Source organism: Bufo gargarizans, chromosome 1, assembly GCF_014858855.1.
Source record: "Bufo gargarizans isolate SCDJY-AF-19 chromosome 1, ASM1485885v1, whole genome shotgun sequence".
Lineage (NCBI taxonomy): Eukaryota > Metazoa > Chordata > Amphibia > Anura > Bufonidae > Bufo > Bufo gargarizans.
The window spans coordinates 387,348,932-387,374,636 of NC_058080.1; the positions used below are offsets into that span (position 1 = coordinate 387,348,932).

At 46.2% G+C, this 25,705-nt stretch overlaps 1 protein-coding gene across 1 annotated transcript; it reads left to right on the forward strand.

The window, feature by feature from the left end:
- The first annotated feature begins 75 nt into the window (after window positions 1–75).
- Window positions 76–25,705, forward strand: OIP5 (Opa interacting protein 5). The gene is made up of 4 exons (XM_044285596.1): window positions 76–354; window positions 18,459–18,504; window positions 18,706–18,735; window positions 25,162–25,705. Exon 4 carries the CDS (start codon window positions 25,164–25,166, stop codon window positions 25,686–25,688), a length of 525 nt encoding a protein of 174 aa, XP_044141531.1. The 5' UTR covers window positions 76–354; window positions 18,459–18,504; window positions 18,706–18,735; window positions 25,162–25,163; the 3' UTR covers window positions 25,689–25,705.

Sequence of the window (25,705 nt, forward strand, 5' to 3'; positions counted from 1 at the left end):
TTGATTGGATAACGTGAGATTCAGACACGCCTTTCTAGACTGGCGCCAACCAGAGACTAGTGACGGTTGGAGCCGCGCGTGTTTCCTGAGGAGCTGGGTCTGTTTGGGCGTCTGACTCAGTACGAAGTGCGTCTGTCAAGGTTCTCTCAGACTTACAGTCAGTACGAAGTGAGTCTGTGTCAAGGTTCTTACAGTCAATACGGAGTGCGTCTGTCTGTCTGTCTGTCAAGGTTCTCTCAGACTTACAGTCAATACGAAGTACGTCTGTCTGTCTGTCAAGGTTCTCTCAGACTTACAGTCAATACGGAGTGCGTCTGTCTGTCAAGGTTCTCTCAGACTTACAGTCAATACGAAGTACGTTTTTAATGCAGTGAGTATAGGATTCTCCCATACAGCGGCTGTCATTGGATGCTTGGAATTGTCTAACCACTGGCGGGGAGCAACAGGTTAACAGACAGTAAGGGAAAGCCATTATTGTGCACATGGGCATAGTTACCAGGGTAGTGGGCATAGCAACTACTACGGGGCCTATCTATGCTCAGACATATGGCGCAATTAGGGGTAACAGGTCTGTATGGTGCCATGGAAAATGTAAGGGCTGTTTCACACTGCCCCTCTGAGCTCCAGCAGGATGCTCCACTCTCTGGATGCGGCATTGCCAAATGTTAGGGTACTTTCACAATTGCGGCAGAGGATTCCGGCAATTCGGACGCAAACTGATGGCAAATGCATTGAAATGCAGGATCCGTCTCCCGGTGTCATCTGGAAAAACAGATCCAGCAATTATTTTTTATTTGGTCTGAGCATGCGCAGACCACTATGCTGGATCCGTTCTGCCGGATCCGACATTCCGGGAAGTGTTCAGTTTTTTGGGCCGGAGATAAAACCGTAGCATGCTGCGGTATTATCTCTGTCCTGAAAAGTCAAAAAGACTGAACTGATGCATCCTGAACGGAATTCTTTCCATTCAGAATGCATGGGGATATGCCTGATCAGTTCTTTTCCGGTATAGAGCCCCATGTGCCGGAAAAGAAAAACGCTAGTGTGAAAGTACCTGTACCCTACACATGTAGAGGCTTAAAGAGGACCTTTCACTAGTATACAAACTAAAAACTAACTATACCTGTGGGCAGAGCGGCACCCAGGGGTCCCCCTGCACTTACTAGTATGCCTGGGCGCCACTCCGTTCGCCCGGTGTCTCAGCTCCGTCTGTTGTATTGGACTGATTTTTTTTTGTAGGAGGCGTGTCCCTTGCTGCAGCGCAGGCCAATCGCAGCGCACAGCTCATAGCCAGGCTATGAGATGTGCACTGCGATTGGCCAGCACTGCAGCAAGGGACACGCCTCCTACAAAAAAAATCAGTCCAATACAACAGACGGAGCTGAGACACCGGAGCCTATACCGGGCGAACGAAGTGGCGCCCAGGCATAGATATCTTATCTAACCCCTATTCTAATGCTGTATTGCAAGTGTTATTCTCTGCCCTGGTAGCTGCGCGCTAGCTCCAGACTTTTCCTGTTGTCTATTAGTTCCTTCTATATATTGCACTCATTGGGTTCACCTAATATTTAAAATCGCCTCATGCACTGCCCCCCGACATGTTTCGCCAGCTACCTGGCGTCTTTAGGGAATCGGGCAGTGTGCAATAAATCGTCGTGGCAAGATGCATTTAATACCTCCTATTGCTTGACATCATCGTATTCTGACCAATAGTATTTATCCTTGTTTTGTTCTATTAGGTATGCACAACTTTATTCAATGCTTTTAAAATTTTCTCCTCTTTTTGTTGACGTGCATTATCTCGCGATACTTGCTCTCATCCCGCGCATGTCTCCACACTTTAACCACCTCAGCCCCCCTAGCTTAAACCCCCTTAAAGGAAACCTGTCACCAGAATTTTGGCCATAGAGCTGGGGACATGGGCTGCTAGATGGCTGATGGCACATCTGCAGTACCCAGGTCCCATAGCTCTCTGCGCTTTTATTGTGTTAAAAAACAGTTTTGATTGATATGCAAATGACCTGATATCAGTCCTGTAGCCGGAGATGAGTCAAGCGGAAAGGAGCCCAGCACCGCCGAATCGCCTCCTTGCTGGCTGACGTCACAGAGCTCGAGCGCCGAAATCTCGCAATACGTGAGCTAGCGCATGCGTAGTTCGTTCCCTGTGCTGATGCCAGTACAAGTAATTAACATGATGCCGACACTGCGCATGCTCTAGCTTGCGCATCGCTGACATGGGCAGCCATCTAGCAGCCCGTGTCCCCAGCTCTATGCGCAAAATCCTGGTGACAGGTTTCCTTTAATGACCAGACCACTTTTTACACTTCTGCACTACACTACTTTCACCGTTTATTGCTCGGTCATGCAACTTACCACCCAAATTAATTTTACCTCCTTTTCTTCTCGCTAATAGAGCTATTATTTGGTGGTATTTCATTGCTGCTGACATTTTTGCTTTTTTTCATATTGACCGAAATTTTTGCAAAAAAGACATTTTTCAGTTGTAAAATTTTTCAAATAAAACTACATTTCTATATACATTTTTCTCTAAATTTTTTGTTCTACATGTCTAATAAAAAAAAGTGTATATTTATTGGTTTGCGCAAAAGTTATAGCGTTTACAAACTGTGGTACAAAAATGTGAATTTCCGCTTTTTGAAGCAGCTCTGACTTTCTGAGCACCTATCATGTTTCCTGAGGTTCTACAATGCACAGACAGTAGAAACACCCCACAAATGACCCCATTTGGGAAAGTAGACACCCTAAGGTATTCGCTGATGGGCATAGTGAGTTCATGGAAGTTTTTATTTTTTGTCACAAGTTAGCGGAAAATGATTTTTTTATTATTTTTTTTTCTCACAAAGTCTCATCCCACTAACTTGTGACAAAAAATTAAATTTTACATGAACTCACCATACCCCTCACAGAATATCTTGGGGTGTCTTCTTTCCAAAATGGGGTCACTTGTGGGGTATTTATTGCCCTGGCATTTTAGGGGCCCTAAAGCGTGAGAAGTCTGGAATCCAAATGCGTAAAAAATGCCCTGTGAAATCATAAAGATACTCTTTGGAATTTGGGCCCCTTTGCGCACCTAGGCTGCAAAAAAGTGTTCCACATGTGGTATCGCCGTACTCAGAAGTAGGGCAATGTGTTTGGGGGTGTCTTTTTACATATACCCATGCTGGGTGAGAGAAATATCTTGGCAAAAGACAACTTTTCCCATTTGATTTATACAAAGTTGTCATTTTACAGAAATATTTCTCTCAGCCAGCATGGGTATATGTAAAAAAAACACATTGCCCTACTTCTCCTGAGTACGGCGATACCACATATGACACTTTTTTGCAGCCTAGGTGCACAAAGGGGCCCAAATTCCTTTTAGGAGGGCATTTTTAAACATTTGGATTCCAGACTTCTTCTCATGCTTTAGGGCCCCTAAAATGCCAGGGCAGTATAAATACCCCACAAGTGACCCCATTTTGGAAAGAAGACACCCCAAGGTATTCCGTGAGGGGCATGGCGAGTTCCTAGAATATTTTTTATTTTATTTTTTTGGCACACATTAGCGGAAAATGGTTTTCTTTTTTTCTCTTACAAAGTCTCATATTCCACTAACTTGTGACAAAAAAGAAAATTTTACATGAACTCGCCATGCCCCTCACGAAATACCTTGGGGTGTCTTCTTTTCAAAATGGGGTCACTTGTGGGGTATTTATACTGCCCTGGAATTTTAGGGGCCCTAAAGCGTGAGAAGAAGTCTGGAATATAAATGTCAAAAAAATGCACGCATTTGGATTCCGTGTGGGGTATGGAGTTCATGTGAGATTTTTTTTTTGTCACAAGTTAGTGGAATATGAGACTTTGTAAGAAACAAAAAAATCAATTTCCACTAACTTGTGCCCAAAAAATAAATCTTCTATGAACTCGCTATGCCCCTCAAAAGTAACGGTGTTTTTGCAGTGATCAGAAAAAAAAAGTTCTGTCGGTGGGGTGGACTGAACGCAAGTGTGCACACAAGATCAGGCCTGATTGGGCGAACACCGCGTTTTTTGTAGAGCCTATAGAACATGTCCTATTCTTGTCCGCAATTGCATTTTCTATATAGTTCTGGCAATGTGCGGATCCGCAAAATGCGTAAAGCACATTGCCGGTGTCCGTGTTTTGCGGATCTGCAAAACACATACAGACGTCTGAATGGAGCCTGACGGGGGTGATCAGGGGTTAATAAGTTACGGGGGGGGTGGGGGGGTGCTTGGTGCTACTTATTACAGAGCTGCCTATGTCCTCTGGTGGTTGATCCAAGCAAAAGGGACCACCAGAGGACCAGGTAAATCAGACGCTGTTAACAAAACAGCATCTGATATACCTTTCAAGGGTTAAAAAAAAATCACATCTGCAGCCTGGCAGCGAATGATTGCCGCTGGCAGGCTGTAGATCTACTAGTTTACCTTCCGATCCTGTGACCGTGCGCTCCTGTGTGCGCACGTTCACAGGAAATCTCGCGAGATGGCGCGTCGAGGAGGAACAGACCGACCGCCTGCAGGACGCAATCCTGCGTTAGGCGGTCGGGTAGTGGTTAAAGTATAACTGTCGTGTTTTTTTTTTTTTTTTTTTTTTTGAGTATTGGATTATGGTGATTACAGGGCTCCAGATGGCGACCAAAATGGTCGCCAATGCGACTTAGAATTTACAAATGGCGACAAGACTTTTTAGTCTTGTCGCCATTTGCGACTAGACCCTCCGCGGCAGCTCTGCAGTAGAACAGCGGCGGGCACAGGAGATGATAGTTCTCTGCCCCGTTCTTCTCAGTCTCAGTCGGCTCGGTCACAGCACACAGACGCTGGTAGCAGGGAGGGGAGGGGCTCGGGAGGAGTGTAATCTGATCCTAGAGTGGAAGCTGCTTCTGCCAGCCCCTCCCCGCCCACCAACCAATCAGAGCTGAGGCAAGGCAAGCACTAGCAGCTCTGAGTCACTGACAAGTACAGGGAGAAAGAATCGAATGAGTCACAGGTGAAAAGAACTAAAGATCCGACTTAGTGACTCATTCGATTCTTTCTTAGACTCCCTGCACAGTGTGCCCCCCCAACACCCCAGTATAAGAAACATTGGTGGCACAGTGTGCCCCCCCAACACCCCAGTATAAGAAACATTGGTGGCACAGTGTGCCCCCCAACACCCCAGTATAAGAAACATTGGTGGCACAGTGCGCCCCCCAACACCCCAGTATAAGAAACATTGGTGGCACAGTGCGCCCCCCAACACCCCAGTATAAGAAACATTGGTGGCACAGTGTGCCCCCAACACCCCAGTATAAGAAACATTGGTGGCACAGTGTGGCCCCCCCCCCCAACACCCCAGTATAAGAAACATTGGTGGCACAGTGGGAAGTGCCAATGAGGGTTAAAAAAAAAAAAACTCGCCTCCTCCAGTTGATCGCGTAGCTGCCGGTCTACTGTTCTTTCTTCGGGACCTGTGGTGACGTCACTGAGCTCATCACATGGTCCATTACCATGGTGATGAATCATGTGATGAGCACAGTGATGTCACCACAGGTCCTTTGACCGGTCCTGAAGAAAGAACAGGAGGGGATCAATTGGAGGAGGTGAGTTAATTTTTATTTTTTAACCCTCATTGGCACTGCCCACTGCGCCACCAATGTTCATTATATTGAGGGGGGGGCACACTGCGCCACCAATGCTTATTATATTGAGGGGGGCACACTGCGCCCCCCAATGTTTATTATACTGGGGTGTTGGGGGGGTGCGCACTGCGCCACCAATGTTTCTTATATTGGGGGGGCGCACTGCGCCACCAATGTTAATTATATTGACCTTCTACTATGCATTCTGTATTAAAGAATGCTATTATTTTCCCTTAGAACCATGTTATAAGGGAAAATAATACAGTGAATAGACTTTCATCCTAGCAACCATGAGTGAAAATCGCACCGCATCCGCACTTGCTTGCGGATGCTTGCGATTTTCACGCAGCCCCATTAGCTTCTATGGGGCCTGCGTTGTGTGAAAAACGCACAACATAGAGCATGCTGCGATTTTCACGCAATGCACAAGTGATGTGTGAAAATCACCCCTCATGTGCACAGCCCCATAGAAGTGAATGGGTCCGGATTTAGTGTGGGTGCATTCCGGTATTTTGAATGCCAGATCCGGCACTAATACATTCCTATGGGAAAAAATGCTGGATCCGGCATTCAGGCAAATCTTCAGTTTTTTTTTCGCCGGAGATAAAACCGTAGCATGCTGCGGTTTTATCTTTTGCCTGATCAGTCAAAATGACTGAACTGAAGACGTCCTGATGCATCCTGAACGGAGTGCTCTCTATTCAGAATGCATGGGGATATGCCTGATCAGTTCTTTTCTGATATTGAGCTCCTAGGACAGAACTCAGCGCCGGAAAAGAAAACGACTAGTGTGAAAGTACCCTAAAATATTAAGTTTAAATCCCCCCTTTCCCAATTTTACATATAAAATATATAAAGAATAAATAAACATATTACATAGCGCTGTCCAAACTATTAAATTATTAAAAAATATCTCCTATGCGGTGAGCGTTCACCATTTTTTAGTCACCTTGTCACCTTTTTTTTTTTTTTTTTTTTTTTTTTTTTTTTTTTTTGCGCGGTATTGAGTATCGCAATACTTTTTTATGGTGATGAAAGCGAATCAAAATTTTCCCATATCACCATGACGGCCACAAGGAGATTGACCCATGACCTCTGTGGGGGCAGGAAACAGAGAAGAGGTTAAATTGCCCCCTCCCACCACCGCACCTCCAGTGTTCCTGTCCCCACTGTGGCCAGGGTCAGAGAAGAGTCTCCCTGCGGTGGCAGGGAGATGAAGATAGGATTTTGTTTTATTATTTTTTCGTTGTCTCCAGGGGCCTCCTGGTTACCTGAGGCTCGTCGGAGCTCCCCCAGTCCGCCGGCGGCCGCGTGCTCATGCTGGGCTGGGGGGTATCGGGAGGACTCGCTCCGGCTGGTCTGGAGCCTGCTCCCGGGCCGCAATCTTCCTCCTCCCCTTTGGGTCGGGCTGGTAGCGGCCGGCGTGTGCGCACGCCGACGTCGGTGACGTCACTTCCGGGTTCGGCCGCAACCCGGAAGTAAAGCGCAGGAGCAGAGCAATTTGAATAAAAGGCGGGAGCTGCCATAGGACGCTGATCTGAGGTCTGTGAGTACTGCAGCTGCATTTTACCTTACAGAAATGTCAGGTCCTGAGGTACAAACTGTTATGGAGCTGGATGCTCCCCCTCTGCCTCCTGTAAGTATCCCTCTGGGGATCCGCTTGTCTTATGGCACGATATTCTTTTTTGCCAAAGCCTTATTTCTGATACCGCTATTTCCATATCTGTTTCAGGCTAAAGAGGCGCAAAAAAAGTTTAAAAAACCTCCTCGCTGCATCTCTTGTGCAAGGAAACTGCCTGACGAATATGGAAAGAAGCTTTGTAAAGCATGTATTTCTGATGTAATCCAGCAGGAACAGTCGTCCCTTATGGAAAATATCAGATCGGTGGTTCAGGAAGAAATTCGGGCCGCTAGAGTTGCTCCGTCTGATCCCCAGGACGAGCCTTCTCGCAAGCGTCCGCGTTCCAGGATTATTTCCTCCAGATCAGAGGATGCAGGCGATAAAGCTTCTACTTCCACGCAGTGGGAGGATGATCCATCTCTCTCTGAGGGGGAGATATACGAAAATAATAGGAAGTTTTATTTTTCCTCGGAGGAGATGAATGACTTGCTAAAGGCAGTCAGAGCAACAATGGGGATTGAGGAGACCCCTAGGTCCGTTTCTATTCAGGACGAAATGTTTGGGGGACTCAAGGTGAAAAAATCCAGGGTCTTCCCCATAAACGAACACATTAGACAAATGATTCTGGAGGAATAGTCAGAACCTGAGAAACGATTGGGGATTTCCAAAGAGTTTAAAAATCGATTATTATTCGACCCCTCTCAGTCTAAGCTGTTTGACGGGACCCCTAAAGTTGACGTGCAGGTGGCAAAGGTTAACAAAAAAACTGCCCTGCCGTTTGAGGATGCTGCCCAATTGAAGGACGCCATGGAGCGGAAGGCAGATGCCCTTTTAAGGAAAGCTTGGGAGGCCTCCATGTTTAACATCAAGACCAACATTGCGGCAACGTCGGTAGCCAGGTCTATGTACCTGTGGTTAGGGGAACTTGAGAACCACCTAAGCAGTAAGACCTCCAGGGAAGAAATCCTGCAGTCCATACCGCTACTTAAATCAGCTACAGGGTTCCTGGCAGATGCATCTGCTGAGTCTATCAGATTCTGTGCTAGGGAGGCAGGGCTTTCCAATGCGGCTCGTCGGACTTTGTGGATGAAGTCCTGGTCGGGCGATAGAATCTCTAAGCTAAAGTTGATATCCATCCCCTTTTCAGGAGAATATGTATTCGGGCCGGTCCTAGACGAGATACTTGAGAAGGCGGCCGACAAGAAAAAGGGATTCCCAGAGGAAAGGTCCTTTAGGAAGAACCAGTCCTTTCGGTCCTACGGCGGACAGAACAAGTCTGTTAGAGGGAAAGGCAAGTCAGGCCGCTGGTCTTATCCCAAAGGGGGTAGAGGAAAGGGCTTCCTTCTCAAGCCCCAATCCAAATCCGAGGACAAACAATGACGCCGTTGTAGGGGGGAGACTGAAGGATTTCCTGGGTCCATGGTCATTAACATCAAGAAATCCCTGGGCCCTGGACATCATTCAGCAAGGTTACAGGATCGAGTTCACCTCTCTCCCCCCTGCAAGATTCGTCATCACGAGGTTGCCTACCAGACTCTCCAACCTAAATATCTTTCAAGGAGTCCAGGACTTGGTGAAGAAGGGTGCTGTAATCCCGGTCCCCGCATCTCAGAGGGGTCAAGGGTACTATTCAACCCTATTCTTAGTAAGGAAAAAGGAAGGAGACTTCCGGACCATCATAAACTTAAAACAACTGAACAAGTTTATTCTTTACAGGAAGTTCAAGATGGAGTCTCTCAAATCCTTAGTACCGTTGATAAAGCTAGGGGCATTTATGTGCTCGATCGACCTAAAAGACGCCTATCTGCACGTCCCCATTCACCCAGATCATCAGAGGTTTCTAAGATTTGCTATCCTAGACCCTTCCAATCGGATTCGTCATTTCCAGTTTATAGCACTGCCCTTCGGGATTTCAGCCGCTCCAAGGCTCTTCACCAAACTTGTGGTAGAGATGATAGCCCCTCTCAGACAGGAGGGATTTAATATAGTGCCATATCTGGACGATTTCCTAGTCATAGCGGACTCAAAAGATCTCCTGCTGTCGGACCTGGAAGTATTTCTGTCCCGCCTATCTCAACTAGGTTGGATAGTGAACGAACCCAAGTCAATGTTGGTTCCATCCCAGAAGGTGAGATTTCTGGGAGTTACTCTAGACTCCGTAACTCAGTCAACCTTTCTTCCGCAGAGCAAAATCCAGTCCCTGATAAACAAGGTGAGGCGCTTTCAACGGGGGAAAAAATGCTCAGTGAGGGAAGCAATGAGCCTAATCGGCCTCCTAACCTCCTGTATACCCTCTGTCGAGTGGGCACAGGCTCACTGCCGTGTGATTCAGACCTGGCTATTGTCCCACTGGAACAAGAAGAAGGGTTCTCTGGACTCCAAGCTCCCAATCCCAGGATTAGTAAAGAGGTCCCTCTCATGGTGGACGAAGGAGAGGAATCTGTCCCAGGGAGTCCCATGGATCAGATCACCGTCAATTACCGTCTTCACGGACGCCAGCCAATCCGGTTGGGGAGCAAAAATCGACAGAGCCCATTTCCAAGGAACGTGGAAGCGTCTGATATCTGCTCAGTCTTCAAATTTCAGGGAGCTGTATGCAGTAAGAGAAGCCCTTCTCGCCGCCAAGCAATTGATACGAAATCAGCACGTGAAAGTCCTATCGGACAACGTGACTGTGGTCTCCTACCTAAAACACCAAGGGGGTACTCGATCAAGGAGACTCCAGAGTATCTCAGAGGAGATCTTCTCCTTTGCAGAAAAGGAACTAAAGTCCATCTCAGCAATGCACCTGAAGGGATCCCTGAATCTAGAAGCGGACTTTTTGAGCAGACAGGTAGTAGATCATACAGAGTGGGCACTGAACCCAGAGGTCTTCAATATGCTAACCCAAAGATGGGGGCTTGCTACAATAGACCTGTTCGCATCAAGGAGAAATACGAAGGTGCAAACATTTTGCTCCCTAAATGCCGGGGACCATCCCTGGAGAGTAGACGCCTTCTCCCTAAAATGGTGCTGGGATCTAGGGTACGCATTCCCTCCATTGCCGCTCATCCCGAGGGTCATTCAGAAGATTCAGGAGGGGAGAACCACGGTAATATTGATCGCTCCGTTCTGGCCCAAGAGGAGTTGGTTCGCCCCTCTATTAAAGCTAGCAATAGACGAACCAGTGAGACTCCCACTCAGGGGGGACATCCTATACCAGGGTCCTTTGCTACATCCTCATCCGGAGTTCCTGAAGCTCACGGCTTGGATCCTGAGGTCTCCCTCTTAAGGTCTCAGGGCCTGTCAGACCAGGTTATAGCCACCCTGAGATGTTCTAGGAAAAAAGTCACTTCCGCGATATACCTGAAGATCTGGAAGAGATTCTGCTCATGGTCGGGCGAAGAGAATCCAAATTCTGTGGGGCCCAGTATCCAGAAAATTCTGGAATTTCTACAAAGGGGCCTGGACATGGGCCTTTCTCCATCCACCTTAAAGGTTCAAATTTCGGCATTGAGCGCCTTCTTTGATTCCGACCTGGCAGACCATAGATGGATCAAACTATTCATTAGAGCTGCACGTAGACTGAGACCCACGCTTAGGTCCCGCAGCCCAACCTGGGACTTAAATTTAGTTCTCAACAATCTTATGTGTTCCCCATTTGAGCCGTTGGAGGATTGTTCAATTAAGTTGCTTTCATTCAAGACTGCCTTTCTTATAGCAATTACCTCTGCCAAGAGACTGGGAGAGATTCAGGCTCTCTCCATTAGGGAACCATACCTTACCATCACTGAGGATAAGATTGTGCTTAAACTAGACCCAGGTTTCCTGCCAAAGGTGGCCTCAGACCGCAACAGAGGCCAGGAGATCCTACTTCCATCCTTCTTCAACAATCCCAAGGATCAGGAGGAAGAGAAATTTCATTTCCTTGACGTTAGGCGTACAGTCATTAGATACTTGGAAGCCACTAGGGACTTCAGGAAGTCTGACAGTCTGCTTGTCCAATTTGCTGGAAGGAATAAGGGATCCAGGGCCTCAAAATCCTCCATTGCAAGATGGATTAAGGACACTATTACCTTATGTTATAAGAACCAGAATCTGGATCCTCCTTCCAATATTAGAGCTCACTCTACCAGAGCTGTATCTACTACCTTTGCTGAAAGAGCAGGGGCCTCCCTGGATGATATATGCAGGGCCACCTCCTGGTCTAGTATTCACACATTTGTGAAACATTACCGTTTGGACTTGTCTGGAACCTCTGGCCTCTCCTTTGGTCAGAAGGTTCTCCAGGCGGTTGCCCCCACCCATAAAAAATAATTTTAGAACTCTCCTTGTGGCCGTCATGGTGATGATATGGGAAAACCGGAATTAGACTTACCGGTAATTCAGTTTCCATGAAATCACCATGACGGCCCATACATTCCCTCCCCTTCTTTTGTTGAAATTTTGGTTTTCACCGGTATTTTTCTGGTATGGTGTAATACTGGGAAATACTAGGACACTTCTGGCACTTGATATCTTTGGAACACTGAGGTGCGGTGGTGGGAGGGGGCAATTTAACCTCTTCTCTGTTTCCTGCCCCCACAGAGGTCATGGGTCAATCTCCTTGTGGCCGTCATGGTGATTTCATGGAAACTGAATTACCGGTAAGTCTAATTCCGGTTTTGGTATCAAAACAACCCTATGCCGATCTGATCGGCGTAGCGTTGTCACGATACCAAAATTTTGATTCGATTTGGCGACTAAATTTTTCAGTTCAGCAGCCAATGGCTACCAGGAATTTTTTTTAGTCTGGAGCACTGTGATTAATATCTCCTTTGTGGCCCTATTTCAACTTTTCCCTGTGTACTCAATTAAACCTTAATTCCACAGTTTTGTTCCCTGTATTGCCTACTTTTACCTGTGCTTAACCGCCTCCGGACCATGTAACGCACGGATGCGTCCGGGAGGCGGTCGATTCATTCCTCCTGGACGCATCCGTGCATCATCTCGCGAGATTTCGGATTTTTAAAATGACAAATCACAAGCCATCTAACACATCATATTAGTAAATATGATGTGTTAAATGGCTTCCCTGCTCCTCTGCTGGTCCTTTTGGTCGGTTGGTTCCAGCAGAGGAGCAGGCTTCACAGTGAGTAGCACCAAACACCACACGCAGCCCCAGATCACCCCCCCTGCACCCCAGTTAACCCCTTGATCACCCCTTCTTGCCCCTGTCAATCACTAGTGAAAGGCAAAAAAGTGATCAGTGTAAACTGTCACTTTTTTTTTCACTGGTATTGACTGTTAGGTTTTAGGATAGTTTAGGCCCCTTGGTTAGGTAGTTTAGCGATCGTTTAGCACCCAGCCCACCGCACCGCAGTCACTTATTCGCTGATTAACGTATCACTAATCAGCATTTGTACTTTTATAGTATCTGTAAGTGATCAAAACTGATCAGTCAGATCTATAATAGTATTAGTGTCACCTTAGCTCGCCCTCCACCCAAAACGCAGTGTTTGCCCGATCAGGCCTGATCGGTTGCCCACACGTGCGTTCACCCACGCCCTCCACGCCCCAGTGACAACAAATATATATTTTTTTTTGATCACTTCACAAGCGCTGCGACGATAAAAAAAATCAGTTTTGATATTTTTTATCAACCGCAGCGGCCTCCGGTACTTCGCTAGCCTCCCATTTGTAAGACAGGCTTGCTTTTTTTCTTGGGTAGTCTCAGGGAATACCCCTAAATTTAGTAGCCCAAATGTCAAACAGGGGGTATTCTCCTGAAGAGACCTACAGGCTTCTGACCCAGTCGGATGAGGAATGGGAACCCTCATCTGATGAATCTAGCGGGTCAGAATATGAACCTGTAGAAAGCACTGGCAGTCTGACTCAAAGTTCGGACGAGGAGGTTGAGGTCCCTGATACCACCAGGTGTACCCGGCCCCGTGTCGCTAGACCACAGGTTGCGCAGGATCCGCTTCAAGGGCAGCAGAGTGGGGCTGGTGCTGTCGGATTACGTGGTGAGGCATACACCAGCAGCGCAGCCCATCCTGGACCTAGTACCAGCAACATGGTGAAGTGGTGACCCCGTCGCAGCCACCGCACAGACAGGCCCGTAGAATCCCTGAGGTGCTGGCAAACCCTGATTGGCAGTCCCCAACTTCAGCCGCACCTGTAGTTCCCCCTTTCACCGCCCAGTCTGGAGTTCGGGTTGAGACAGCTCAGATCAGTTCGGCCCTGGAATTTTTTTGAGCTGTTCTTGACTGCGGAGCTCTTGGACTTGGTTGTGGCAGAAACAAATCGGTATGCCACTCAATTTATATCCGCCAACCCGGGAAGCTTTTATGCCCAGCCTTTCCGGTGGAAACCAGTCCAAGTTTCCGAAATTAAAATTTTTCTGGGCCTTCTCCTCAACATGGCTCTAACCAAAAAGCATAAATTGCGGTCATATTGGTCCACGAACCCAATTCATCACATGCCCATGTTCTCTGCTGCTATGTCCAGGACACGATTTGAGACCATCCTGCGTTTCCTGCACTTTAGCGACAACACCACCTCACGTCCCAGAGGCCACCCAGCTTTTGACCGGCTCCACAAAATTCGGCCCCTCATAGACCACTTCAACCAGAAATTTGCAGATTTGTATACCCCTGAGCAAAACATCTGCGTAGACGAGTCCCTAATACATTTTACCGGGCGCCTTGGCTTCAAACAATACATCCCAAGCAAGCGCGCCCGGTATGGGGTCAAATTGTATAAGCTCTGTGAAAGGGCCACAGGCTATACCCACAAATTTCGTGTCTGAGGGAAAAGATCAGACCCTGGAGCCGGTCGGTTGCCCTGACTACCTGGGGAGCAGTGGGAAGACAGTCTGGGACTTGGTGTCACCCTTATTTGGCAAGGGGTACCATCTTTATGTGGACAATTTCTACACAAGTGTGGCCCTATTCAGGCATTTGTTTCTAGAACTAGTCGCGCAGGCTTCCCCCAACGGCTCGTTACCACCCGTCTTGCAAGGGAGGAGAGGGCTGTCTTGTGTAACCAAGAACTGCTTGCGGAGAAATGGAGAGACAAGCGTGACGTTTACATGCTCTCCTCCATTCACGCAGACACGACAATCCAAATTGAGTGAGCAACCCATGTCATTGAAAATCCCCTCTTAGTCCACGACTATAACCTTCACATGGGAGGGGTGGACTTCAATGACCAGATGTTGTCTCCGTATTTAATTTCCCGACGCACCAGACGCTGGTATAAGAAGGTGTCTGTATATTTAATTCAATTGGCTCTGTATAATAGTTTTGTTCTCTACATTGAGGCTGGGAGAACACGATCCTTTCTCAAATTTCAGGAAGAGATCGAGAACCTCCTGTACCCAGGAGGTTCTGTGGCCCCATCCACCAGTGTAGTTAGCCATCTACACGAGCGACATTTCCCCAATGTCGTTGCTGGTACCTCAACCCAACCGTCACCCCGAAAAAGATGTGTCTGTAGCAGGAGTGGAATAAGGCGTGACACCCGCTATTTCTGTCCTGACCACCCTGCCCTATGCTTAGGGGAGTGTTTCCGGAAGTACCACACACAGGTACACCTAGCATAGGGATCACATCTCACCAGGACAGGCACACAGGGCTATTAGGGCCCATTCACACACAGAGCTGCTGCAAACCTCTCCTTTCACCTGGGACAAAGTGCATAATGCACTTCCCCACATCTTTGGGCACTTTGCACATTGTCCCATGGGGAAGGAGAGGTTTGTCCTATAAAGGTAAAAAAACAAACACCAGTAAGCAAAAAAGTTAACGTTCAGTTTCAAAAGTTAAATAAAGTTTATATGTTCTGTTCAAAGGTTATTATAAAGTTAATAAAATTATTGCGTTGCGGCCTGGTTTTTTTCTTTTTTGTTTTCTTTTTTACCTTCCAGGTGGACCAACTGATCGACTAGCTGCAGCACTGATGTGCGTTCTGACTGAAGCATTGCGCTGTTGTCAGATTACACTCAAGTCGGTGTATGCGGCGCTGCAAGACTAGACTTCTCCTCTGCGGTAAAAGATACGTTTGCCAAGGCTGAGGAGGTGGCGGTGTTCATATGCTTTGGCAAACACTTTGTATATAAAAAAAAATCCCGGCAATGATTTGTTCATCCACATCGATTGATGTGAATGGAGAAATCTGGTTTGCCAGGGCATACGAGCTAAGTGGGTATGGATGTTGGGCGGAGCTCCTATGTCCTGGCAGACGCCTTTCCCCTTTTTTTTTTTTTTTGGCAGAGATTTTTTTCATCCACATTGATCGATGCGAAGGAAGAAATCTGTGCCGTTAGTTTTTTTTTTTTTTTTTCTTTCAGCCCAGATGCTGAACGGAAAAAAATAAAAATCTCATTACCTGTATGCTCAATATAAGGAGAATAGCAGAAACTCCTAATGCTGGCCTTACATGTAATGATTGCGGAGACCCTCAAATGCCAGGGCAGTACAAACACCCCACAAATGACCCCATTTTAGAAAGAAGACACCCCAAGGTATTCGCTGAGGGGAATATTGAGTCCATGAAAGATTTAAATGTTTGTCCCAAGTTAGCGGCAAGTGAGACTTTGAGAAAAAAAAAATCTATTTCCGCTAACTTATGCCCCCAAAAAAATAATTCTATGAACTCGCCAGGCCCCTCATTGAATACCTTGGGAGGGGTCTTCTTTCCAAAGTGGGGTCACATGTGGGGTATTTATACTGCCCTGGCTTTTTAGGGGCCCTAAAGCGTGAGAAGAAGTCTGAGATCCAAATGTCTAAAAATGCCCTCCTAAAAGGAATTTGGGCACCTTTGCACATCTAGGCTGCAAAAAAGTGTCACACATGTGGTATCGCCGTACTCGGGAGAAGTTGGGGAATGTGTTTTGGGGTGTCATTTTACATATACCCATGCTGGGTGAGAGAAATATCTTGGTCAAGTGACAACTTTGTATAAAAAAAATGGGAAAAGTTGTCTTTTGCCGAGATATTTATCTCACCCAGCATGGGTATATGTAAAATGCCCCCCCCCCCCCCCCCCCCAAAAAAAACACATTCCCCAACTTCGATACCACATGTGTGACACTTTTGCGCCTAGGTGGGCAAATGGGCTCACATTCCAAAGAGCACCTTTCGACTTTGTAAGAAAAAAAAAATCATCATTTTCAAAATGTGACAAATAGAATGATCAGGGGTTAATAAGTGACGGGGGGTTTCCCAGGCTATGAGCTGTGTGCTACGATTGGCCAGCGCTGCAGCAAGGGACAACCCTAATACAAAAACTCCGCCCAGTACAACAGAGGGAGCTGCAGACACCGGAGCCTATACCGGGCAAACGGAGCGGTGCCCAGACATACTAATAAGTGCAGGGGGACCCCTGGGCACCGCTCTGCCCACTGATATAGTTCGTTTTTAGTTTTTAAACTAGTGAAAGGTCCTCTTTAAATATGGGGTAAGTCAGTCTAAGGGCTGTTTCACACGAGCGGATGTCGTGCGTGGCATCCGCTCCGTGAAAGAGTGCCAAGACCCGATGCAGACTGCAGAGGCACGGAGCATTAACATGATTGATAATGCTCCGTGCCTCTCTGTGACCTCTTTACTACGAAATCACAGTGAGATAAAGTTGTCACTGTGATTTCGTAGTAAAGAGGTCACAGAGAGGCACGGAGCATTATCAGTCATGTTAATGCTCCGTGCCTCTGCAGTCTGCATCGGGTCTTGGCACCCTTTCACGCAGCGGATGCCACGCACGGCATCCGCTCGTGTGAAACAGCCCTAATAGTAACTGATTCTGGAACGTCATGGTATTAGTAACTACATATATGAAAATTGAAATTGGGGTCTAAGTGTGACAGTTATCCTTAAATTTTTCTAGTATTGGCTATGTTCGCTTGCTGATGTTTTTTTGGATCTCGCGATAATTTTTTTTTTAAGGGGTCTCGCGATAATTGGCCTCATCCCACACATGTCTCTGCACTTTGATTCTTCTGGTATTGGCAATTGCTTTTGCGCTTATTTCGAACTTGGCAACATTGCCTTCTCTTCTCTCTTGATCTGCGCATGTCCTAATACTTAGAATTTCGTTTTATCTTTATTAGCAGGTGCCTGATATGCGCTTTTACTTTAAAACATATGATCTTGAAATTGCTATTGCGATCTTCTGCACTTCTATTTTGTCTTGAGAGTTTAGGTTTTCTTCTCTTTCTATAAGGGTACATTCACACGACCGTGTGTAATCCTTTCTGATTTGCGGTCTGCAAATAACGGAACCGTGTGTCCGCATTTTACGGACAAATGACTTCCGCATGTCTTCCGTTTTTTACGGTCCGCAAAAAAAGAACACAAAATAATTAAGGCCTTCAAAAATACGTAAACAGATCCGCAAAAAAAAACGGAGGACATACGGAAACCATTCCGTAGGTCATCCGCAATTTGCGGTTCCATTGACTTGAATGGTGGTGCGGACCGATCTACTATTGTCCGTACAGGACATGCTTCATATTTTTGCGGAATAGAAATGCGGACAACATACTGAATATTGTCCACACATTTTATTCATCCATAGGAATGAATGGGTCCGCTTCTATTCCGCAAAATGCGGAATGGATGTGGATCGAACGCGGAAAAAATAATACGGTCGTGTGAATGTACCCTTATTATCTATGTGCTTATCAATTCATCTTCCACTGGTACCTATTGGGTACTTGCGCTATCTCCTGACTGTATATTTTTATGATCTTTCTGTTTCTCTGGTCATTTTTATTTTTTATCCTTTAAAGGGATTCTGTCACCTCCCCTAACCCAAAAAACGATTTTAAAGCAGCCATGAAGCACAGCTTACCTTGATTAGGCTGTGCTCTTTTTTTATCTTGTAATCCGTCCAGCAGTTTCTGCAAAAAACTGTCAGTTTCTGCTGACTGAGGGAAGAGCGAGCATCGGACGTCACTGGGCTCGGCGCATGCCCAGTGACGAGGATGAAGCTCCTGCCCTCAGTCTCCTGCTGATCGCACAGGCGCAGCCCTCAGTGGGTACTGCGCCTGTGCCAGAGTTCGTTCGGCGTGAGGGAGAGGGAGGAGAGGCTGTGGCAGGCTGGGGGCGGTTAGACAGTGCAAGGAAGGCGGGCTGGGCACTGTAAGAGGGGCGGTACTGGGCTCTCTAAGAGGAACAAAACGCCCCTCTGGGCACCTTCAGGACTCATTTGCATATCAATAAAAGTCGTTTTTTGCAGAAACTGCTGGACGGATTACAAGATAAAAGAGCACAGCCTAATCCAGGTAAGCTGTGCTTCATGGCTGAAATCGTTTTTTGGGTTAAGGGAGGTGACAGAATCCCTTTAAGTTGACTTTAGTTTACTACTTTGTGTTTGGTTATTTTTTTATATTTATTTTTCTTGTTTTATTCTTTATGGATTTGGTTATGAATACTTATTTTTGCCATTCAATTTCTTAATGTGTTTTTATTTTTTGTTTTCCTAGGTTTTTCTGATCGTTTTCCTCTCTTCCAAGGTAGGTACCTGTTCTTTTTATCTATTTGAATTAGTCTCGCCATTTTTCTATTGTTTCTTTTAGGTCAGATTTTTCACTCTCCTCCCCCGCCTTGTCACTTATTAACCCCTTATTAACACCTGATCACCCCCCTGTAAGGCTCCATTCAGACGTCCGTATGTGTTTTGCAGATCCGCAAAACAGACACCGGAAATGTGCTTTCCGCATTTTGCAGATACGCACATTGCCAGAACTATATAGAAAATGCCTTTTCTTGTCCGCAATTGCAGGCAAGAATAGAACATGTTCTATAGGCTCTACAACAAACGCAGTGTTCGCCCGATCTTGTGCGCACACTTGCGCTCAGTCCACCCCACCGCAGTGACAGAATATTTTTTTTTTCTGATCACTGCACCAGAAATCTCGCGCAGGCGCAGTACCACCTGCATGATCATCAAGCTCCTGAGGCAACAGGGCTCAGATTACGTCACTGGGCTCGGCGCATGCCCAGTGAGACGTTTGAGGCTGTTGCCCTCAGGAGCTTGATGACCGCGCAAGCAGTACTGCGCATGATTTCTGGCGGCCAACAGGAAGAAGAACGGGGCATTTCTTGAAGGTAGAAGATGACGTGGCGAGGGGCGGAACCACTTGCCGAGGCTGTGGGAGGTTATTTCAGGATCAGGAGGCATTCTTGGGCTTTAAATTAAGGCAGGCTGGGCACTGCAGGGGGGCGTCACTGGGCTCCTGAGAGGAAAAAAACGCCCCTCAGGGCACCTTGGAGCTTCATTAGCATATCCGAAAAGAGCTTCATTAGCTTTTAAAAAAAAAAATAAATAATAATTATCAAAATGACAAAAAGAAATAAAGTAAGAAGACCACTGCAGGAAATGAGGTACTTTATTGAACATGGCAATGTTGAAAGCTTAGAATGCTAAAAGCAGGTGACAGATTCCCTTTAATTACTTTTCTACTGTAAGAATAAAGGCCAATGCATGCAGTGCGTCACGTTACCGCAAAACGAACATGTTAAGTGACCGTGAAATAGCATGCTTTTCATATGCTTCACTATATGGCACGCAACGCATTTAAAGAGCGGCAATTCTTATACTTTCCATTGTGTTGTGTTCTGTTGTTATAGGGAACGCAATGCCTATGTTTAGCCTAGCCTCTCACTGATAACTGATTATGTTTTTGCAGGACTAGGCACTTGTATAAGTGAAGGGAATGGATAGTCAATAGTTCAAGACTGAAGCTGTAAACCATTTTAAAAACTGCTGTCATTCAGCGAAGGCTATAAAAACTTGTAAACTCAGATTGTCAGCTTAAAGGGACACTGACAGGCCCAATAATCATATTTAGGCATATATATGACAGTACAGGTCTTCTAAAGTGTATTAAAATCATATAAGTATCCCCCCTGTCCACCTTATAAATACAGTAAACTGAAGTTTTATAACCTGGTAGAAGCGTCTTCATTCTGCCCAAGGGGCGGCGTTTCATCTCCACTTGCGCCCAGCCAGCCTCCATCAATATTCACTTCGCTGGGCGGCTACTACTGTCCCTGACTGCACAAGATCCGGCGCATGCCCAATACAATTCTATTTACATCGGCCTCCATCTTATCTTCAGCGCATGCGCCCGGCACCCTCACTGGCCGGGATCACAACACGCCTGCGTTCAGGCAGCATCTTCGAGGCTGCTTCAGCCTTTTCGGTATGCACATGCGCTGGGTACTGTTCAGAGCGCTGCTCTCTTACACCTCAGAATGGGTTAATACTAGAGGCCAATGCCCATAGGATTGTATTGGGCATGCGCCAGCAGTCAGGGACAGTAGTAGCTGCCCAGCGAAGTGAATATTGATGAGCTGGGCGGTGCTTCAAAACGGCAGTTGGGGGCGGCTGGCTGGGCGCAAGTGGAGATGAAACGCCGCCCCTTTTGGCAGAATGAAGACGCTTCTACCAGGTTATAAAACTTCAGTTTACTGTGTTTATAAGGTGGACGGGGGATACTTATATGATTTTAATACACTTTAGAAGACCTATACTGTTACCTTTCTTTCCTTCAAGGAATGTATAAAATACATTTGCATATTAAATGCAGAGGAGTCGGGGCATTTATCTACAGACTCCACAGCCCTGAGAGCAAGAGTGTGCACTAAACTAATTGCTGTGATCACATTAAGGCCTTGTTCACACCAGGCAGTGCATTACGGCCTGATTCTGTCCAGAATGCACTGCACCGCATTGCGGCCGGCTAAGGGTACTTTCACACTAGCGGCAGGATGGATCCGACAGGCTGTTCACCCTGTCGGATCAGTCCTGCCGCTATTTCGCAGGACCGTCCCCATTAACTATAATGGGGACGGAGCTCCGGCGCAGCACGACAGTTCGCGGTGAGAGGCCGTCGGACATGCAGTACTTTTAGTCCAGCGGCCTTTCGCCGTGCTGCATAGAAGCTCCGCCCCCGTCCCTATTCCAATCTGGACATAACGGCAGCACGGCGAAATAGCGGCAGTACTGATCTGACAGGGTGAACATCTGTCCTGCTGCTAGTGTGAAAATATCCTAACTATATTGTGGAGCAGGAGTAAGCGTAGTGTTCTGTTGAAGTGATTGGCACCATAACCATGCCCAACGGCTGCAATGCGATCGGCTGCACAGGCTCGCAAGGCACATTATGCCTGTGGTCCAGTCCAAACAAAATGCTGCAAGCAGCATTTTGACCGGTCCTCAGGCATAATTGTGCCTTGCGATCCTGTGCATCCGATCGGCTGTGGCTGTGGCTACGGTGCCGTTCACTTCAATAGATCGTCACACCCCCTCCTGCCCCACAACATAGTGAGCCAGCCGCAATGTAGTGCATTCTGGACAGAATCATCTGGTCTGAACGAGGACTAAACTTAGTCATTTCACACCGCAAAGACTGGAACACAAGCCAGCCACCTCCCTGCATAAGGAAGCGTGGCGGTGCACTGAAATATGGTATTGATTTAAAATGGGGATCGACCAATATAGATTTTATTTATTTAAATTTTTTTTGGGCCGATAATTTGTGAACTTTCAGGCTGATAGCCCATAATTTATACCGATATTCTGGGAATTTTCATTTTTATAAAAAATCCTACACAAATCTGCTGAAATTTATGTTTATTAACGCGTGTTTTTTTTTTTTTTTTTTTTATATAGAACTTTCTTTTCCATTAATACACATATATATATATATATATATATATATATATATATATATATATATTATATATTTTTTTTTTTTTTTTTTTTACGAACTTTTTTTAAAACTAACTTTTAGCCCCCTTAGGGACTAGAACCCTTGTCTTATTCACCCTGATAGATCTCTATGGAGCTCACACTGTCCCTGCTGCTGTGTGCACACAGCAGCATGGAGCTTATCATGGCAGCCTCAGCTTCCATAGCATCCTGGCTGCCATGGTAATCGATCGGAGCCCCAGGATTACACTGCTGGGGCTCCGATCGGAGGAGCAGGGGAGAGGGGATCCTGTGGCCACTACCACCAATGATGAATACTGCACTGCACCACCAATAAAGATAAATCTCTAATTCATTCATATACAGGAGGCTTGAGCTGGCTGCAGAATCGCATAGCTGGCTCCCGACCTCTATGAGCAGTAGCTGCGATCCGCTGCACCTGAGGGGTTAATTACCACAGATCGCAGCTATTGCTCATAGAGGTCGGGAGCAGTCTGTGATTCTACAGCCAGCTCCCGCCTCCTGTATGTGAATTAATGAGAGATTTCTCTTCATTGGTGGCGCAGTGGCCACAGCCCCTCCCCTTCTCTTGTCCTCCTTCCTCTCATTAGCGGCAGCACAGGGGGAGGGAAAACACTGCTTCCTTCTCTGTGCTGCTTAGGGAACACGGAGAGCGCTGACAGCAGCGCAATCTGTGTTCCCAATACGTTATCGGGATATCGGCAAAATAGATGCTGATAACGGTCAAAATATTAAATATCGGCCGAATAATATTGCTTAAACCGATTTTCGGTCGATCCCTAATTTAAAATGTATTTTTTATATCAGGACAAGTAGATTGTCATGAGGGACAAGTAGATCCAGCCCCCGCTTTAGTCCTTCGCAACGCTCGCCAGTCCCATAGACTATTATGCAAGATCTGGCAATGCCGCATCCAGAGAGCCCCGTACTGCGACATCGCTGTGCGCGCTATCCCCGTACTGCGACATCGCTGTGCGCGCTATCCCCGTAGGTTAGGGAGACCAGTCATAAGTGTTTCTAACATTTTGCTAATAGTGGTCATGGTGGAGAGAGGCCCCATGGTTATTTGTTACACCGCTGATTGCAGCGGCAATGATTTGACAAAATGGGTCCTCCTTGAACCACTTCAAACCCCCCCCCCCCCCCCCCCCCCCCCTAGCTGAAAAACCCTTAATGACCAGGCCACTTTTTACACTTCTGCACTACACCATTTTCACCGTTTATTGCTCGGTCATGCAACTTACCACCCAAATTAATTTTACCTCCTTTTCTTCTCACTAATAGAGCTTTTATTTGGTGGTATTTCATTGCTGCTGACAATTTTAATTTTTTTGTTATTAATCGAGATTTTACGAATTTTTCTTTTTTAAAATGGCATATTTTTTTTTTACTTTCAGTTGTAAAAAATTTTTTTAAAAATGACATCTAAATATGCATTTTCCCCTAAATGTATTGTATTGTTTTACATGTCTTTGGGTAAAAAAAAAAATGATTTTGATTTCAAACTACTTCTCACGCATTTGGGCCCCTAAAATGCCAGGGCAGTATAACTAACCAACAAGTGACCCCATTTTGGAAAGAAGACACCCCAAGGTATTTCGCGATGGACATAGTGAGTTCATGGAGGTTTTTTTATTTTTTGTCAAAAGTTAGTGGAATATGAGACTTTGTAAGAAAAAAAAATCATAATTTTCCGCTAACTTTTGATAAAAAAATTCTAGGAACTCACCATGCCCCTCACGGATTACCTTGGGGTGTCGTCTTTCCAAAATGGGGTCACTTGTGGGGTAGTTATACTGCCCTGGCATTTTAGGGGCCCGAATGCGTGAGATGTAGTTTGAAATCAAAATCTGTAAAAAAAAAAAAAAATGCCCTGTGAAATCCGAAAGGTGCTCTTTGGAATGTGGGCCCCTTTGCCCGCCTAGGCTGCAAAAAAGTGTCACACATCTGCTATCGCCCTACTCGGAAGAAGTTGGGGAATGTGTTTTGGGGTGTCTTTTTACATATACCCATGTTGGGTGAGAGAAATATGTCGACAAAAGACAACTTTTCCCATTTTTTTCTTTTTTTTATACAAAGTTGGCATTTCACCAAGATATTTATCTCACCCAGCATGGGTATATGTAAAGTGACACTTTTTTGCAGGCTAGATGCGCAAAGGGGCCCAAATTCCTTTTAGGAGGGCATTTTTAGACATTTGGATCCCAGACTTCTTCTCACGCTTCTGGGCCCCTAAAATGCCAGGGCAGTATAAATACCCCACATGTGACCCCATTTTGGAAAGAAGACACCCCTAGGTATTTAAGGGCATGGCGAGTTCATAGAAATTTTTTATTTATTTTTTTGGCACAAGTTAGCGGAAATAGATTCGGCGCAGGCGCTCTGAGATGAGGAGGCTCGTCTCCTCAGAACTCCCTCAGTGCGCCTGCGCCGATGACATCACCGAAATAGAAGACGTCATCGGCGCAGGCTGAGGGAGTTCTGAGGAGACGAGCCTCCTCATCTCAGAGCGCCTGCGCCGAATCAACACAGGCGCGCGATTTTTGAAATGCCGACAGGGCTGGCCGGAGGAGGAGATCCCGGCTGGTCCTGTCAATCAACACGACGAGGGGGCGGATTTCTGCAGCAGCTACCAGCAAGTAGCCGCCCTACTTGCTGGTAGAGACCGAATTTACATATATTAAAACTTCGTTTTTTGCAGAAACTGCTGGATCAAAGTAAGTAACACAATTATATTGTCATATCGCAATATAACTAATTTCACTAGCCCCAAAAAAAAAAAATCACTTTAGTGGGGTGACAGAAGCCCTTTAATGCTGGATAGCTTGGACATTGCCTCCAAATAAGGGATTCTAAATATCCATCACTTTGCCTAATTATCAACTGTCATATTCTAAATATTGTCGCTGACTGTGCTTTACTATATCACATTTAGGCCGAATGCACACGGCAGTGAGCGGTCCGTGGTATCCTGGCAGAGCAGGAGCGCACGGCGTCATTGGTTGCTATGACGCCGAGCTCTTCATGCCGCACTACAGTACTACACTCGTATGATCTATATGGCTGTATGCATTCGGCCTTACACGCCATTCTCCTCCGGTGAAGCCGTTTGTTGCCAGAGGGCGGTGTGAATAAAGTTGAATATAAGCTTTTCTATTATTGTTTTTTTTTTCTTGTTCTTTACCATTCTGTTTTCTTTTAGGCATGGCGGGGTCTTCTTCATTGTTGTTTCCCGACATTAGATCTGTCTTTATGTGCAAAGTGTGCAACACAATACTGACAGAAGGACGCAAAGTGTGCGACTCCAGTGAAGTGTTGGACCTGATAGCGTTCCTGTCGGTTACTAAACAAGTACAGAAGGTAGTGCCGATACGATATGATGTAAGCCCAAGTCTGGAAGGTTGCGTTTATATCTACCTGAAATGCGGAGTTTGCACAGCTAAAGTCGGCGTTCTTCTGATTTGTGCAGTTGCAGAAGTCGCTCACCTAAGAAATTTGTATTGTCTCTTTAAAAAATCCATTCTGTGCTATTCCATGAAAACAAAAAAACTGCTGGAAGGAAGCCGGTTTTATTTTAACGCTGGAAATTGTGTGCGACATCTTGAAGAACTGGAGAAGACGACGTTTGACACCTTCAGATGTATCCAGCAGTTTGCTGACACCGTACAGCTCCACATACCATTGCCTCTTGCTGAAGCGGAGTTAAAGAAAACCAAGGCTGTGAAATAAAACATTTTGGACCATGA